General features: G+C 53.5%; 5 protein-coding genes across 5 annotated transcripts; 3 read left to right on the plus strand and 2 right to left on the minus strand.

Annotated features, from left to right (window-relative positions):
• Positions 1–570: 570 nt before the first annotated feature.
• Positions 571–2,866, plus strand: PG986_007718 (amidohydrolase; the record flags this gene model as incomplete). Its single annotated transcript, XM_066843940.1, has 5 exons — positions 571–598; positions 794–990; positions 1,029–1,290; positions 2,071–2,198; positions 2,228–2,866. 5 exons carry the CDS (start codon positions 571–573, stop codon positions 2,864–2,866), a joined length of 1,254 nt encoding a protein of 417 aa, XP_066700052.1.
• A 415-nt stretch (positions 2,867–3,281) lies between these two features.
• PG986_007719 (uncharacterized protein) lies at positions 3,282–6,266 on the minus strand (the record flags this gene model as incomplete). Its single annotated transcript, XM_066843941.1, has 4 exons — positions 3,282–3,534; positions 3,644–4,507; positions 4,565–5,301; positions 5,349–6,266. The coding sequence occupies 4 exons, from the start codon at positions 6,264–6,266 to the stop codon at positions 3,282–3,284; spliced, it is 2,772 nt and encodes a 923-aa protein (XP_066700053.1).
• Positions 6,267–8,139: 1,873 nt separating this feature from the next.
• PG986_007720 (uncharacterized protein) lies at positions 8,140–9,711 on the plus strand (the record flags this gene model as incomplete). The annotated part of the gene is made up of 1 exon (XM_066843942.1): positions 8,140–9,711. One exon carries the CDS (start codon positions 8,140–8,142, stop codon positions 9,709–9,711), a length of 1,572 nt encoding a protein of 523 aa, XP_066700054.1.
• Positions 9,712–9,802: 91 nt separating this feature from the next.
• PG986_007721 (uncharacterized protein) lies at positions 9,803–12,328 on the plus strand (the record flags this gene model as incomplete). The annotated part of the gene is made up of 2 exons (XM_066843943.1): positions 9,803–11,726; positions 11,787–12,328. 2 exons carry the CDS (start codon positions 9,803–9,805, stop codon positions 12,326–12,328), a joined length of 2,466 nt encoding a protein of 821 aa, XP_066700055.1.
• A 1,126-nt stretch (positions 12,329–13,454) lies between these two features.
• On the minus strand, positions 13,455–15,127 carry PG986_007722 (uncharacterized protein; the record flags this gene model as incomplete). The annotated part of the gene is made up of 2 exons (XM_066843944.1): positions 13,455–15,031; positions 15,103–15,127. 2 exons carry the CDS (start codon positions 15,125–15,127, stop codon positions 13,455–13,457), a joined length of 1,602 nt encoding a protein of 533 aa, XP_066700056.1.
• Between the last annotated feature and the right edge of the window lie 343 nt (positions 15,128–15,470).

Consider the following 15,470-nt stretch of genomic DNA (forward strand, 5'->3'; position numbering starts at 1 on the left):
ACCCACGGGGGAGCTGCATAAGTCTCGTTCTTAACCTGGACGTTACCCACATGGCTCCTCCCACCGGAAGATCCATCTCCATTTACTGCGGTTTCTTCAAGATGCCCCGGAAGGAGTTCCTCGAGTCGGGGATGCATATTTATAACCGATGGTTAGCTGTTGGTAGCCGGAGAGAGCCAGACTCTTGTCACGAGTATCACACGCATAGAGAATGGCCATACAGAATTAATCCAATTATTCTAGTTCTAGTATTAATTATACGATCAGCTTACACGACTGACATGCCGTACTGTCCCCAGCCCTTTTTAAGTAATTATTAGCCCAGGCCGAATTCAGCGGTTATCCAACAAAGTAATATTTGGTGTGTGCTTACGGCAGTGATCCATAGATTGTCCGCGGGCTGCGTCACCGCGTTGTGTTCAACCGAAGGACCTTCCCGAACGGCACAAGCGGCATGGGCAGCATGTAACGTATTTAAGAATTGTCGCCTGTTAACAGAGGGTGATTCTTATTTCCCTGCCTATTATATCACAATATATCGGCTATTGGCAGGACTCTGGAAGAGACAAGATGACAATCAGAACAGTTAGTAAACGTCGTGAGTGCTCATCTCTCTCTAACTCTATCTCTTAGGTGGGATTTTGATGATAGCCAAGCTGCATCAAGGTCACTACCACAGTAGGCAGGTTCGTATAGTTAGCTATGGACCTATACATCTATAATTAGAAACTCTCCAGTTTCTTACACACACTTTGTCCTGAGCCACGACGGCGGAGCTGACTCGCAAATACAGGGGGTCGCTCCGGTGATGCCTCGGGCACCTCATCCTTGCCGTCGGAACGGCTGACCAGGCCCATTTTTTCCACCGGTCTAGGAATTGCCGTCAGACCCAAGAACTGGCAGCCCGTCTCATTACGACGTGACGATGAGGCGAACGCGGCGGCGGCGGCGGCGGCGGCGAAGAAAAAGGTATTCTACACCATCGTGAAGGTCGACCTCCTGATCCCGGGCGACGGCGACCCCTCGAGGACGCCGCGCTCGTCGTCGAAGGGAAGCTGATCGCCTGGGTCGGCGCCGCCGCCGACTTGCCGGCGAAGTACGTCGAGGCCGGCCACCATCGCGTCTTCTCCGTCCCGACCGTCATGCCGGGACTCTGGAACGTGCACACCCACTTTGACGGCGGCGGGCCCGAGGAGCTGCCCAGTTATCTTGGCTTTGCCACAGAGCACCCGACTTCTCAGGGGGCTCGCTTGGCGCGGCAGTGCTGGGAATCGTTGCAGCGAGGATATGGTATGGATGTTATTTCAGATCAAACCCTTCGTTTCTACAAGAACTAACAGATACATGTAGTAAACGAGGACCGTCGCGCTGATGGCCCGTTACTATGAAAGAGGCCCAGGTTTTGGTTCTGAGTGATGCTAACCGACGACAGACGTCATTACGAGACGTTGCTGGCTACGGCTGTGAGGTGAGGCCTTCTATGTCGCAGTGTCACCATCAAACAATCAGCCGACGCTGACAGTCAAAAACAGATTGCCAGGGCTGTCGAGGATGGCAGTATTGTAGGACCAAACATCTACAGTAGCGGAGGCTGTTTGAGCTAGCTCGCTGGTCGTAAGTGGTATTTTCGTCGAGTTGAACCCTCCCCCTTTTCTGGCTCAAACTCAACCATGGCACCACCAAAGCTTGAATACTCACTCACCCAGCCACCCACACACACACCTCAAGAAAGCAAAGCTGCAATCACTACCAGTGTTTCCTATTTATGTCTAAGTAATACATCCCTCTAATGACCGGGCCGGGGTAGCCTAGCGGTAGTATTCTTATTCCTATAGTTAAGGCAAGAGGGTCCAACTCCCTCTGCGGTCACTTTTTCGAACCCCCTCCAAGGGCACTCTGTTTTTTTTCTCTTTTTTTAGGGATCTTCACTTTTTGTCCCTCTGTCCGCCTACCCTATACAATTTCAGATGTTTATTCAGCTTTTCACTGCGTGGTTGGTGGAATAGTATCGGCACACTTGGTTTTAGAGTATAACACCGAAATTGGCTAATGATATAAATATAATCGCAGACGGAGACGTCTTTCCCCTCCCCGCCGGCGACGCCCTCCTGAACCTGGGCGTCGGCAACATCGCCGCGGGCCACCACGGCACGAGCATGAGCCTCATCGTGGACGGCGTGGACGAGTGCCGGCGCGCGGTGCTGCTGCAGATCCGGCCGGCGCCAAGTGCATCAAGGTGCTGGCGTCGGGCAGCGTGCTGTCGCTCGACGACGACGTCGACTGCGCCCAGTTCAGCGCCAAGGAGGGCATCCTGCAGGCCCTCCACGCCGGTGTCAAGACGCTCGAGCACGTCTCCTTTGCCGACGACGAGGTCATCGAGCTCGTCAAGGCCAAGGACGTCGTCTGGGTGGCCACGCGCACCGTCATCCAGCTGCTCCTCGACTCGAGCGGCGAGGGCGTGCCGCGCAAGAGCTGGGACCAGGCGCTGCGCATCGCCGACGCCGCGCTCGCGGGCTACAAGCGGGCGATCGCCGACGGCGGCGTCACCTTCGCGCTCGGGACCGACACGCCCCCGGGCTTCAACATGGCCTTGGAGCTCGAGCTCGCGGTCCAGTGCGGCATGACGAACCTGCAGGCCATCCGATGCGCCACGGCCAACGGGCCCCTCACGCTCGGCAAGCAGGCCCCGAAGACGGGGCAGCTGAAGGTCGGCTACGAGGCAGATATCCTTGGCCTGACGGAGAACCCGGTCGAGGACGTCAGAATTCTACAGCAGAAAGAAAACACCAAGTACGTCTGGAAAGGCGGTGTGCTCTTCAAGGGGCCAGGCGTCGGGCCATGGGGCGAGAACTATGTATTCGACTGATGTAGTGTCACTTGATGTGGCTGTCATTGATCCATGTGTGACAGTCAGTCGATAGGGTCAATTTGCAGTTGAATCAGCTACACTCGGGTCTCCGAAATGCATGAAACAAGGTATATATGTTTGCACAAATCTTATATAGTCAAATTATATGGTTTGGACATGCGCCGGAAGCCAGTGAATACCTGCCCAAGCCGGCTCGTAATATGCAATACCAGCAAAAGCTATCTTGTATATGTAACGCCAGGTCGATGCAATCATGCCGTTTCATTATTCATTCCGACGCCCCCTCCCCCTCCTCGTGTTAGAATTCCCGGTGGGAGAGCTCGCAAGGCACATTAATACAAATATTTAAATCGATAGGTGATCGTGCCTCCAGTCTGTACCGACTAGTTTAGCAAGCAGGCCAACGACCAGATCAGAAAAGATCATCATAATCATCCCAACCAAGCTGCTCGTATACCGACGTTTTCGACCCTTCATCTTGGTTATTCTTGTCAACCTTGACAGGTGTAACGTCGACATAATCCACTGTTCGCTTTTTGGCTGGTGTGACGGTTACGTAGTTCTCGATGGAGACCATTCGTCCAAGGCGAGGCCTCTTAACAGGTGTTTCGGCCAAGTTAATACCGCCAGGCGAAGACGGTAACATAACTCCGCTGTCGCGGGGGCTTCAAGTGGCTACCAGGCACTTCAAGATATTGGGACCGCCGAGACAGCACAGGCGAAGACGCGAGCACAACCCCCTCGTCCAGCGCCGATACTCGTAATGCGTCATACTTCAGTGTGGACGGGCGTGCTGGCGTGGCCACCGTCTCCTTCGCTGGAAGTTTGGTTGCTCTGGGTAAGGCAGGAGACTCGTTAGCCGAGAACGCTGTATCCCTGTCGCGCTTCCTTGGGGCAGATGATGATATCAAAGAGGCAGACGGTGATATGTGCATCTTTTCAACCGAATCAGCGAGAGTACGGTTACTTGTTGATCTGCCTTGAGGTGCTCGGCCAAGCGCATCTCGGAACCGGTGACCCACTGGTGTCGCTTGAACAACATCCTGAAAACGAGTATACTGAGTCGGCTTCCGCGACTTTCTTAGCTGGGCCAAAGTGGTAGTTGCGCGTCTCTCCTCTGCTTCTTCCAACGCTTTCCCGACCGCCACCTCCCTGTTGGGTTTTCGCAAGCTAGATATGGCCTCTTGAAGTTCGGCCTGCATTTGAGCTTCCTTCTTTGCTCTGTCCTCGGTAGGCGCACGCTTGTTTGGCGTTTGCTCGACAGCAGAAGATTTGCCTTTGGCATGACTGGAATCCTTGGAGTCTGGCCGGGGCACGCTTGATAGCGTTGTAGACTCGCTAGCTTCTCGTTTCAGTACTGGATATGTTGGAGTCGAGGCGGAGCGCATCAGCGCGATCATCCCGCTAGGGCCACGCGACATGCTGCGTCGGTTGCGCTCGGTTTCCTTGGATAGAACCCGCTCAAGCGAATGAGCCGACTTCGAGGCACTCGGTCGTTTCGCCAAAGAACCGGGCTTGCTTTTTGGCTTAGCGGTTGGTTCCGTCTTTCTTGACCTCGGTTTTGGCGGCGATGGCATCACCGGACCGCCGAGTTTCCGGTTAACCTCGTCGCATTGCTGAGGAAGCCGGGCGGAGTAGCTAGCTTTACGTCAGCATCTTTTCATGAAATAAATGCCCCAAGGCATTGTTTCTTACAAGGGCACTATTATGTCGATACAAAAGTCCCGGAGGGGGTCAGAACTTGATCCCTGCGACTGGCGTGCACCATCCGAGTCCGCAGCGTGGGAGTCGCCCGGAAGCTCAACCCCATCCATTGTTGTCGACTGCCAAATAGACAACCGGTCTGCCTGTACAACCAGGAGGACGGGGAAATTATGTTTGTTTCGCTTCTTGACTGGCGCCTGCTTTGAAGAGTCTAGAGTGGATTCATCGCCTGGGAGGGTAGGGACTTGTGAGCTGGTACTGTTGTCGCCAGATCTCGAGGACTCCAAGGCCAAAATCTCCAGGATGATAATGATTTGAAGCTGGGTTTCCCTTGTGCGGAGATACAAGATCTGTAATCGAGTTTCCTCAGACTCGAATTTCATCGAGTCGTCATCTTCTCTGCGTTGTGGCTTGCGTAACGACCACCATTTCCGAACGTGCTCGTCCTCATCGGGATAAAGAACGTTTTTCCCGAGTTTCATTTTCTTCGACTTTCGCTTCTTGGCCTTGGGTGTTTGTTCATCGCCAGAGTCTGCCAGACCTGTTTTCGCTAGAGCAATGATATCCGGCACAGAGCTTTTGTACTTGGTGTCAATTTGCTGTGTTGACAGCACAAGACTCTTCAAGAAATCTATAAGGTCGTTCATGTCCAGATTTGAATCACAGTCCAGATGGAACGCAGCTCGTGCTCGAGACAGAGGACCTTTCGCGAAATAGGCTAGGGAACCCTGGTTATTGTTAGGTGGATTACAAAATGTGACATACATCGACCTACCATTGAATGATACAGTGTTTCGATATACTGATTGCGGATGTTGTTGAATATGTCGTCAGCCGTGGTCTGCTCTATAGGTACTTCTGGATTCGTTGGCAATGTTAGCTGAGCTGCCGCCTGCGTTTCAGGGGCCGGAAGAGTAGCTTGGCTGGCAGTCTGGCAGTTCGTAGCTGGGTCCATTGGTGAAGGGGCATTTGAAGTCTCAGCAACCGATGCGGACCTCTGCGGTTTCTTCACCATCGACTGTATGGCTTCGATGGCAAGCCGCCGTTTCTTAGTCTCCTTGTGTAGTTGAGGAGTGACTAGTGGTGCTGAGTCCATGTCCTGGCTTGCGTTCTGCGGGCGCTGCTTGACCATCTTGGTGTTCGTCACGGTGGCATAACCGCTGAGCTGCTCCAGATTGACCCAGCTGCCCAGCTTACATAGGGAGTAGAGGCCATTGTCCTGTCGCTCCAAAGCATACACAGACTTGTCCCCTTCGAGCCGTGCAATCAAAACTACAGGCCGGGCTCCCAAGCGACCTTCGAGATCCAGGATCTTGATGGTCGATTCAAAGAACCGGGCATATGCAAAATCACCCTGCGGCGAAGCAAGATCGAGGGAGGCAAGAGACAAATGCTCTCGAGGCAGAAGCATAAGAGGCTGAAGACTGCGGGGCTTGACAGAAAGCTTTTTGGGGGTGAGGCTGGAAAGACAATGGCTTAGAATGGCATCAAGACGGACGACAGGAATCCCATCGGCACTCACCCTAACAACGATCGAGGGCCTTAGGAGCTCCTCCATAGCGTGGCCATCGTCGTGCCTACGCTTCCTGGCAGACATGCTTGGAGAGAGGCCCTCATGTTGGCTTGGCCTGCTGTCAGACCCGGGCGCTATATTGGCACTCGGCGCGCTCGAGCCGGGCGTTTTTATAGACATAAGGAGACTGACAATGGACCTTCCATTGGGATTGAGGGAGGTAGGATATGCTGTCAATTGATCGAGGATAGGGCACTGTACAATGGCTCGATGTGGCTAAGAGGTGCCTATCCATGTACCAGACAGCAGTGCATCAATCAATCTGACGGCCCATCGATTTACCGTGACATGGTACACCAAAGGCAGGTGGTGAGTTTCAACAAGCCCCGACCACATGAGAACGACAAGCTACGCACGCCACTAGGCTTGATTCGACGCGTCTTCCAACGACGCGTTGAGTACCGACCGCCGAACGAACATGCAGCTTCCTTGACCTCATGCTTGACTCCTTCGGGTCTAGCCGGGTGCAAGGGTCGCACGGTCGCACGAGCAGCTAAAAGGCCAATCCTTGGTACACTAACTAGCACTGGATGCAGGTATCATGTGGCTGAAAAACAAGACTGGCAGACTGGCCAGACTGGATGGATGCCCTCTTCCACGGACTGTTCCAATGGTTCCCAGTTCACCTGCAAAAGAATCGTCGATCGGAGGACCTAGAAGTGGCTCATGCAGGCAGAGAGGGAGGGCAGGTACCGCATTGGTGAATGCGTTTCCATACAACGCATTGAACTGGCCATCTTACCGGATCACATCACAGGATACGGAAACCGGCTGCGTGTTCGACACTTTGGCATCCCATCTTATTTTTATGGCAACCACTTGTGCAACCTGACGGCCTGGCCCATTCCGGTGGCGTCAATCTCCGAACACTGCAAGCATCAGCCCGTCAGAAAATTTAGTTGGTCTGATTGTGTTGCAGTGCTATCAACATCAACGACATGCAGATTGCAGATTGCAGGGTTGGAAAGCTCCAGCTGGGCCTGCTCGCACACCATTGAAGGCCCAGCTCAATGAGACGGCCATCTTATTGGTAAGAACCAGACCGTGACGGTCATGTTGTTCTCGTCGTTATGTTGCGCTCAACTGGTGTCAACCATCAAATGATACTCACAGCAAGTCGTCTCACGTGGCGTTAGAGTGAGTACATATGTATGTAGGCACCTAATGAAACAACTGTTAGGGGGGCTGTTGGGCGCCACAAGTTACTGGGGCCTGGAGGTTTTGGCCCGTGAAAGTCTCGACAAAGTCCCCATGCCCGCCTGCCCGCCCGCCCAAGGCCGGAGCCAATAGCCTGAGTGCTGGGCGTCTCCTCCTCCCCTAGTGCACCAACCAAGCCTGGTGCATACACGCTGATCCCGCTGGCAGATTCCGATGTAGGTCCCAAGTCTTGTTTCTTCAATCATTTTGATATCGTGTCTCCAACGGCCATCGCGATCGTCCACGCATCTTTCCTGCTTGCTTGTGGTTGCATCGCACCAAGCTGCCCAGACCACTGCCAACATAGAGCTGAAAAAAAGAAGAAGAAAAAAGAATAAAACAAGAAGAAAGAAAAAGACAAAACAACAACAGGATTTTACTATTACCTAGACAGCCGATAGTACTGCTGTAACCAGTCGCTCTCTTTTCTCCTTCAGCCCTGATTGGCAACCTCTTCCGATTTCTCTGATTTCCCTGGCCCAAATGGATTTCCGTCTCGACACCTCGTGATACCCTACCTGGCATCCCGCTTTTCTCGGTCCAAGCTAAAAGAAGATCGTGGGTGAGGCTCCATCGAAAAGCTAGGCTGGCAATCACGGCGCCACTGCCTTTGCTTTCTCATCTACACTAGAGAGACATCTCCGACCTTGTCGCAACCCGCAGCGTGTCCTTCCCCGTGAACCAGATCTGCGGTTCTCCCAACTCGCTGCTTACTCGGCCACCACTGTTTGGGTCACCACTGTTAGCCAACCACGCCAATTTTCGGCAGTGGCAGCAACTGCAGCATTATCCAATCATGTCCTCAGAAACATCGCCCCGGGCGGTGCGCTTCTCCCAGGGCGAGCACGAGCTGCTCGGCGATAAGATGAACAACAAGCCGCAGCGCCCCCTACCGCCAACAATAGATTCGGATGCGTCTGGCTCCTCTGGAGACTATATTGCCGACCCCAACGACCCTGCCGAACTCGAGCGACAAGACGAAGTTGCTTCTTTGGCGCGATACGCGGATCCGGGCAGTCATTCTAGCTCCGTGGCTTCTCTGGCACCCAACTCCTTGGCCAACAGCACCAACAGTCGTCGAGGCATGGCTCTCCCCAGCGATGCAAATGGCACCTCCACGCCGTCTGGCGCGGTCAGCAACAGCACCCGCCAGTCTCAACAGAGGCCCCTACCGCTAACCCGGACGCCCTCGGGTACGTACGCGCCGCAGAGAGGCCCTGGTATCAGCACGCAATCATTCCCGATCAACACCCGGTCCGGCTCGCGTCCGCGCCGCGGCGAGGATCCTGCCGACAAGTTCCGCCACCAGGAGCCCGCCTATCTTCGTATGATGCGCCAGGAGCCGAACATGAATGGTTATTTCGACCCCTACACCCCGAGCCTAGACTATACAGACGACGAATCCGAAGAGGAAACGCCGTCCTCCGAAGGCGCATACGATGACCGCTACAATGAAGAGACCATCATGTTTTATAACGACGACAACGATCTGCAGCCTACGGAAGATGACATCCAGGATCCTGTCAACCGAGAGAGGCTGGAATGGCATGGCATGCTTGCCGCTGTTCTGACGGGAGATGTCGTAAGGCAAGAAAAGAAGCGTCTTATTGGTTCCTCGGAGCAACAAGGCGGCAAAACTGCTCATAAGGCCGAGCTCTGGGTTGGTATACGCTCTAAAGTCTGCGGCCGGTCTCTTGCGGTCCAGAGGCGCATGGTCGAGGAGGCCCGAGGGAACCTGGACAGAGTCATCGACGAGATCATCCGATTCGAGGTCCAAGGAGAAAGCGAAGCTGGAAAGCCCCCAATCGATCAAATACGGGATGTGGTGCAAAAGATCGAAAAATGCGAGAGTCTGTATCCATCTTGGGATGCTCTTGGCGCGGAACACAAAACCGCCAAGTCCCAGGCATTCTTGGAAGCCTCTGATGCGGTTCTTTCTTGGTACAACACCAACGAGATGATCAATACTGAGCTCTCGATTCTGAAGAAGTGGGTGGGCAATGAAAACCTCGACTTTCACATGAAAAAGCAGCGATCACCAAGCACCAACGGTCTTGGCGACGAGACTTCATTCTTGGACCGACTCATGAAAGAGGACGGCCTCAAGTCTCTGCATGATGATAATGGCGGCAGTTTCGAGGAAAAACAGAGGAATGCTGCGAAAACCAAAACCCTTGTGCGCCGCAGCATGTTGTCAGCCATTTCGACGACCATTGCCAAAGCCAAGGAGACCCTTATTGTGAACTCGGCAGCATTCAAAAAGCGCCACCTTCCACCGTATATCGAGGAGATCCTTACTCTCATCAGCTTCCCTTCCCGTCTGATCGAGGAAATTATCAAAGTCCGACTCGCGTACGCAAAAAGATGAAGGAAACTACCCAGCAAAACTCGATTCTCCAGGATCAGATGATCGCACAGTTTGAGCTTCTATTGCAGCTGGCCATCCGAATCAAGCAAGAATGTTTGACTGTGCTACAACCACAACCGGGTTGGCAGCTGCCCCCTGTATCGACGATTCATTTGACCAGGTCGTCCTAGATGCCCTGAAATACTATTTCAAGATGCTGAATTGGAAGTTGAGTCGGAACAAGAACACTTTCAAAGAAGCTGAGGTCCTGTTTCAGGAATGGGGGTTTGCCAACGAAATTGGCAGGAACCTGCAAGGAGGTGATATCGAGGTTGCTGAGCAGTTTAGCACACTGACGTTTAAGGCACTCAACCGTCTTAGCCAGACATTCGAGCGTGAGCTTCAGCGAAAGCCCAAAGAGTCCGTGGACGCGATGAGTAAACGATACAAACAGGTGTTAGAATCTGTTCGGGTACGTCAGAGAATGCTGCAACGGTTCTCACGGAAACTGAGCGATCACTATGAAAATGCTTCCGACTTGAGCATCGCTTTTGCCCCCGACGACCTCCAAAGCTTCTACGAGCGTCTCTCGGTGAGCGGCCATTTTCTGGTTGATGAGTTTGAGGGTATTCAGATTGTCGCGTCACCTGCCCTCGTGGGACGGGATGACGAAATTCAAACGATCCTGAGGACGTGTTTCCATGACCCCGAGCTGGCCCCAGACCGCACCGATCCATACGTGCTGATTCTGCGACCCGAAACGCCCCTGCACTGGTTCGGTAACCGGAGCACCCAACCGCTGAACATTGACTCGACTGACCTCAAAGTTGGCCAAATGCGGTTGATTGCCGATGGTTCGCAATACCCTCTGATCAACGCGCGAAAGATATTCTTGGAATCGATCGACATGCATCTGGATTTGGTGGTGGAACAACGCTCCAACTTACATAAAGTCAATGCCAGACTGATGGAGATACGCAAGGTTGCTTTCAAGCTGTCCAATACTTTCATGGACAGTGTAGAGACCATCCGAAAACAGACCCAGGGGCTTGACTGTGCAGAGCTTATTCAGACCTGCTTCGTTTTTGCCACCGAGTTTGGCCAGCGATCTCTGCTCAGCATGGACAGTAACCGTCGTCAGATGAACAACATGAAGCTTACCAAACTGGCGCTGGACTGGGTGAGCTTCATCTGCGACGATTGTGCGGTGACCGATCGAAAGTCTTTCCGTTGGGCAGTCCCGGCTCTAGAATTTGCCATGGGTATGACGAGGGGCCGCCATATCTTAGGGTTAGATCCAAACGAGTATGCCCGACTGCGAGCCAAGGTCTCGGGGTGTATGTCCTTGCTGATCTCGCACTTCGACATCCTCGGAGCCAAGTCGAACCAGGCCGCTCAGTCAGAACGGGAGCGCATAGAGGCCCTCGTCGGGCAGTTCAAGAGGATCGACAAGAATCGCATGCTCGATGACGAAGAAGCTTTCAGGTTCATCCAAGAACAACGCCTCGAGAAAGTCGCTCAAGTCGACGAGTTTCAAAGGCAGGTCATTTCTGAAAGACAGGGGTTGGGCCGCGTGCTCGAGTTCTCCAACGAGGTCGACCGATCGCTTGCCTATCTCTCTTCCTCGGCCACCAATATATCTATGCGCTGGCAACAAGGTCATTTCGTCGGAGGAGGAACGTTCGGAAATGTCTACGCAGCCATGAACTTGGACACCGGGCATCTGATGGCGGTGAAGGAGATTCGCTTGCAGGATCCCAAGCTGATCCCCCAAGTCGCCACCCAGATCAAGGATGAGATGGGTGTCTTGGAGGTACTTGATCACCCCAACGTCGTATCATACTACGGTATCGAGGTCCACCGTGACAGAGTGTACATTTTCATGGAATTCTGCTCGGGTGGATCTCTGGCCAACCTGCTAGAGCACGGCCGTATCGAAGACGAGCAGGTCACAATGGTTTACGCGCTGCAGCTCCTTGAAGGTCTTGCCTACCTGCACGAGAGCGGCATTGCTCATCGCGATATCAAACCAGAAAGTAAGTAACAATATCCATCTGCGGCATTCATGTGTTATTGGAGGCTAACCCCGTCACTAGACATTCTTCTCGACCATAACGGTGTGATCAAGTATGTCGACTTCGGCGCTGCGAAGGTCATTGCCCGCCAGGGTCGTACCTTGGTGAACGCTGCCAGTATGCAAGCCAACAGGTCCATGACCGGTACGCCAATGTACATGTCACCCGAGGTCATCAAGGGTGAGAATCCAGGTAGGGCCGGTGCCGTTGACGTTTGGTCACTTGGATGTGTCATCCTGGAGATGGTTACAGGTCGGCGACCGTGGTCCAATCTTGACAACGAATGGGCTATAATGTACAACATTGCTCAAGGGAACCCGCCACAGCTTCCCGGCCCCGACCAGCTCAGCGAACAAGGCATCGACTTCCTCAAGCGATGCTTCGTCCGAGACCCGCGGGGCCGCGCGAGTGCTGTCGAGCTGCTGCAGCACGAATGGATCATGGCCATCCGCAGCCAGGTCGTGGAGCCAGCTACACCAAGTGACTCGGGCAGCAACTCGGCGCAGAACACGCCTCACCCGAACTCAGCCGGGAGCCGCCAAGGTGCCGATCAATTTTCTTAGGGAGATCATTCTTCGCCCGGCGTGCTCTCATCTGTGAATCATACCGAAGAAGAGGCAGAGCGGCTGGCTATGGAGATCGAACGCACTGAGTCGGGTCGCGTCTTAACAATAGGCAGTCTGGCGGGCACCGACTCGGCAGAAGGCACCAATTCAACAGAAGCCACCGATCAAGAAGAGTAAGCAATTCGTCTTGAGAAAAGCCCGGGATGCCTACCCCATTCTCAACTCTGGGCGAGCTCATTTTACTCCGCGAACATCGAACTCCAAACCTTGGTTCGCGTCACGGCGATGCAAAACAACGTTGGTCTTAAGCTTGCAAACTGGGGTGGCAAGGGCGGGGGTTGCGATTATAGACATACACATGCAGCTGGTTTTTCGCCGTTTAGAACATAACGTATGGATGGACACAGTACATGAAGAACATACGATCACTTTTTTCTTTTTCTCTGCCCCTTATTCCCCCCTTTTTTATATATATTATCCAGCATCAGCGGCGGAGTTTCAGTCCAATTTTATCTATCAACAACATCCTTTTTTTAGGCGCATGCATCATCAATCAACCAAAAATCAATCGATCGTTTTTCAACCTTTTCCGGCCAGTCCAAAGGAAACGCAGAGCGCGACACAATCAAATGCTCATTTGCCGCCGTATTTGAACTTGCACCTTGCTGGTCTCCCTGCCTGTGGAAAGGGGAGAGGAGGGCAACCGAATGGAAATGTTTCCGTGGGTGGGCAGCGGGGATAGCGACTGAGGTTGATGATGAGTGAAGAGGCAGATAGGTTACGCTCATGTATGAAATGTGTAGCGAAAATAGCGGTAAATCATAATACTTCAGAAGCAACGAATCGACAATCTCCCAGTTCAATTAGTTCTCTCTTTCGACATCCTGTTTGCCTAGCACTTGATTTTGGGTACTTGCAAGATAGGGTCAGTATGGTTTACATCAGCTGCTTTAACGAGACTCGGACTTATGTAGTAAATATGATTGGCAATCGAGAACTCATCAGTCTATTCATTACTCTCTAGATCCATTTTTTCAAGACGCCAAAAACGCCATTCTACCTATAGCTTCGGGGTTGAGGTAGCAAGAAGATCAAATACGCCTTGGGAAACTCGTAACCTTATTTACTGCTCCATAGCATCCTGGGTTGTAGCGTCATTGCCCCAGAGGTCGTCAAGCTGGAACTCCTTGGCCCATTCCGTTACGATTTCCTTCTGATCCACCATAGGCGCGTCACCAGACTCGGCCCTCTTGGAGGCCTCGGTGGCAACAGGCAGCTTGGGCGCATCTATCCAGCCTTGGATACGCCCATCACGCCAGTCCGTCACCACCGTCATAGCAGCCGAGGGCAGGTTGGGCACACCGCCCTTCCCGAGTCGGCCACGCTTGCGTGCGACCTGGACAAGGAAGTCGGTCGTTTGGTCGCCACCCGATGAGATGAGTGGCGGTAAATCATAAACATCCATAAGTTTTTGGAACAGATCCGGCGATGAAGACAAGCGCTTCAGGAGGAGGCTTACGGCCGGCATCGGGTCGTCGATTTGCTTGGGTGGGACAGCGTTCAGGAGCACAAGATGGGCGTGTTGGTCAATGGCCTTCTTCTTGGAGCTGGAGGACTCGCCGTCCTTGGTAGAAGGGAAGACGATACCAGGCGAATCGAGCAGGGTTAACTTGCTGTCGATCTTGACAGAGCGGATGCTGGTTGTAACACCAGCTTCGGCTCCGGCAGGACAAGCCGCGCCGTTCTTACCCATTCGAGAGAGCAGTGCGTTGATAACGGACGACTTTCCAACATTGGGATAGCCGATGACACCAACCGAGATGGCACGCTTCAGCTGTTTCGAAGCGGCGAAAGACTTCAAGGACTTGAACAGGGTTGCGGACGTGCTCTGGACAGTGATATCGCGGTGGTTGAACGTCTGGGCATTGGGTGCGCAGCCAGAAGCCCTTAGGGGAAGCGTGGGGAAGTAGCGTCGGAGGTGGTTGAGCCACTCCTTGAGAACAGGCGGCGGGATCAGGTCGACCTTGTTCAGGATCAGCATCAGGCGCTTTCCGCCGCTAGCGGCAGCCATAACGGTCCGCTCCACTTCGCGAGATCTGGTGCCCTCGGGGTCGCGAGCGTCGAGGACGTAGAGCACGACATCAGCCTGCTCAATGACTTGCTTGAAGACCTTGTCGTGCTGCTTTCTGGACGAATCGGGACCGGGGAGATCTGCTGCGTCATTGTCGTCGTCGTCCGAGTCGTCGTCGTCATCCATATCACTGCCGCTCTGTAGTTCGCGATCGTACTGCTCGGCAGCGCGCCTTGCACTGGCAATGAGGGCGGCCATGGGGTTGGAGCTGTCGCCCTCGTCGTCCTCATCCATAGCGTCGTCGTCCTCTGCGAAACCTTCGAAGTCATCGGCGTCACCGTCCATATCGACCTCAATGGTTTGATCCTGTGCGGATGTGCCGGTCTTTGCGGCCTTGGCCATTTCCCTGCGCTTCTGCTGCTCCTCCTGCTTGCGGCGCCGGCCATCCTCGATCTCCTGGAGAATCTTCTCCTTGTAGGGGAACAGGTTAGGAATACCAGGATCCTTCTTCAGTTTGGACCGCCATTCTGGGTTCTTCTTGGCCTCCTTTCTGGCCTTTCGTTGCTTCGCCGACGATGCCTTCTCGATCTTGTGTCGAAGGCGAGTGGGCGTCCGCTTGGACTTGGGCTCTGTAGCACGGGGTTGGTCAGACTGGGGATGCTTTGCATTGTCGCAGGACAGATAGGAGCAGAGTACATACTTCCGGGTTTGTTAATGCTCGGCATTTTGATCCCGTAGATTGACTTGATACAAAACACCTTGGTTGCGGGTGTATGGTGTTGAGGATCCCAAAATTTCCAATCTTATCGCACAGGAAGTGGGATGGACTTTTCTGCCGGCCCAATGCCAATCAGAGCCATTGTTCCAGCGTCCTCTTTAGTGCTGCCCCACTGATACGGCTTCACCGCCCGGGGTACTTCCTGCAAGTACTTTTTTAGCTTCTCGCAGTCTGAACTCAACTCACGGAACGTAGGGCGTTGATTGGAAGTTTAATGATGCCTACCTTTATTGATTCTCAGGCGATTTGCCTCTGTTTCTATGGCATTTCCCTTCTTGGATCTCTACTTA

The sequence above is a fragment of the Apiospora aurea genome (genome assembly GCF_038362705.1).
Source record: "Apiospora aurea strain CBS 24483 chromosome Unknown utg000005l_segment0_segment0, whole genome shotgun sequence".
In the NCBI taxonomy this organism is placed as follows: Eukaryota; Fungi; Ascomycota; class Sordariomycetes; order Amphisphaeriales; family Apiosporaceae; genus Apiospora; species Apiospora aurea.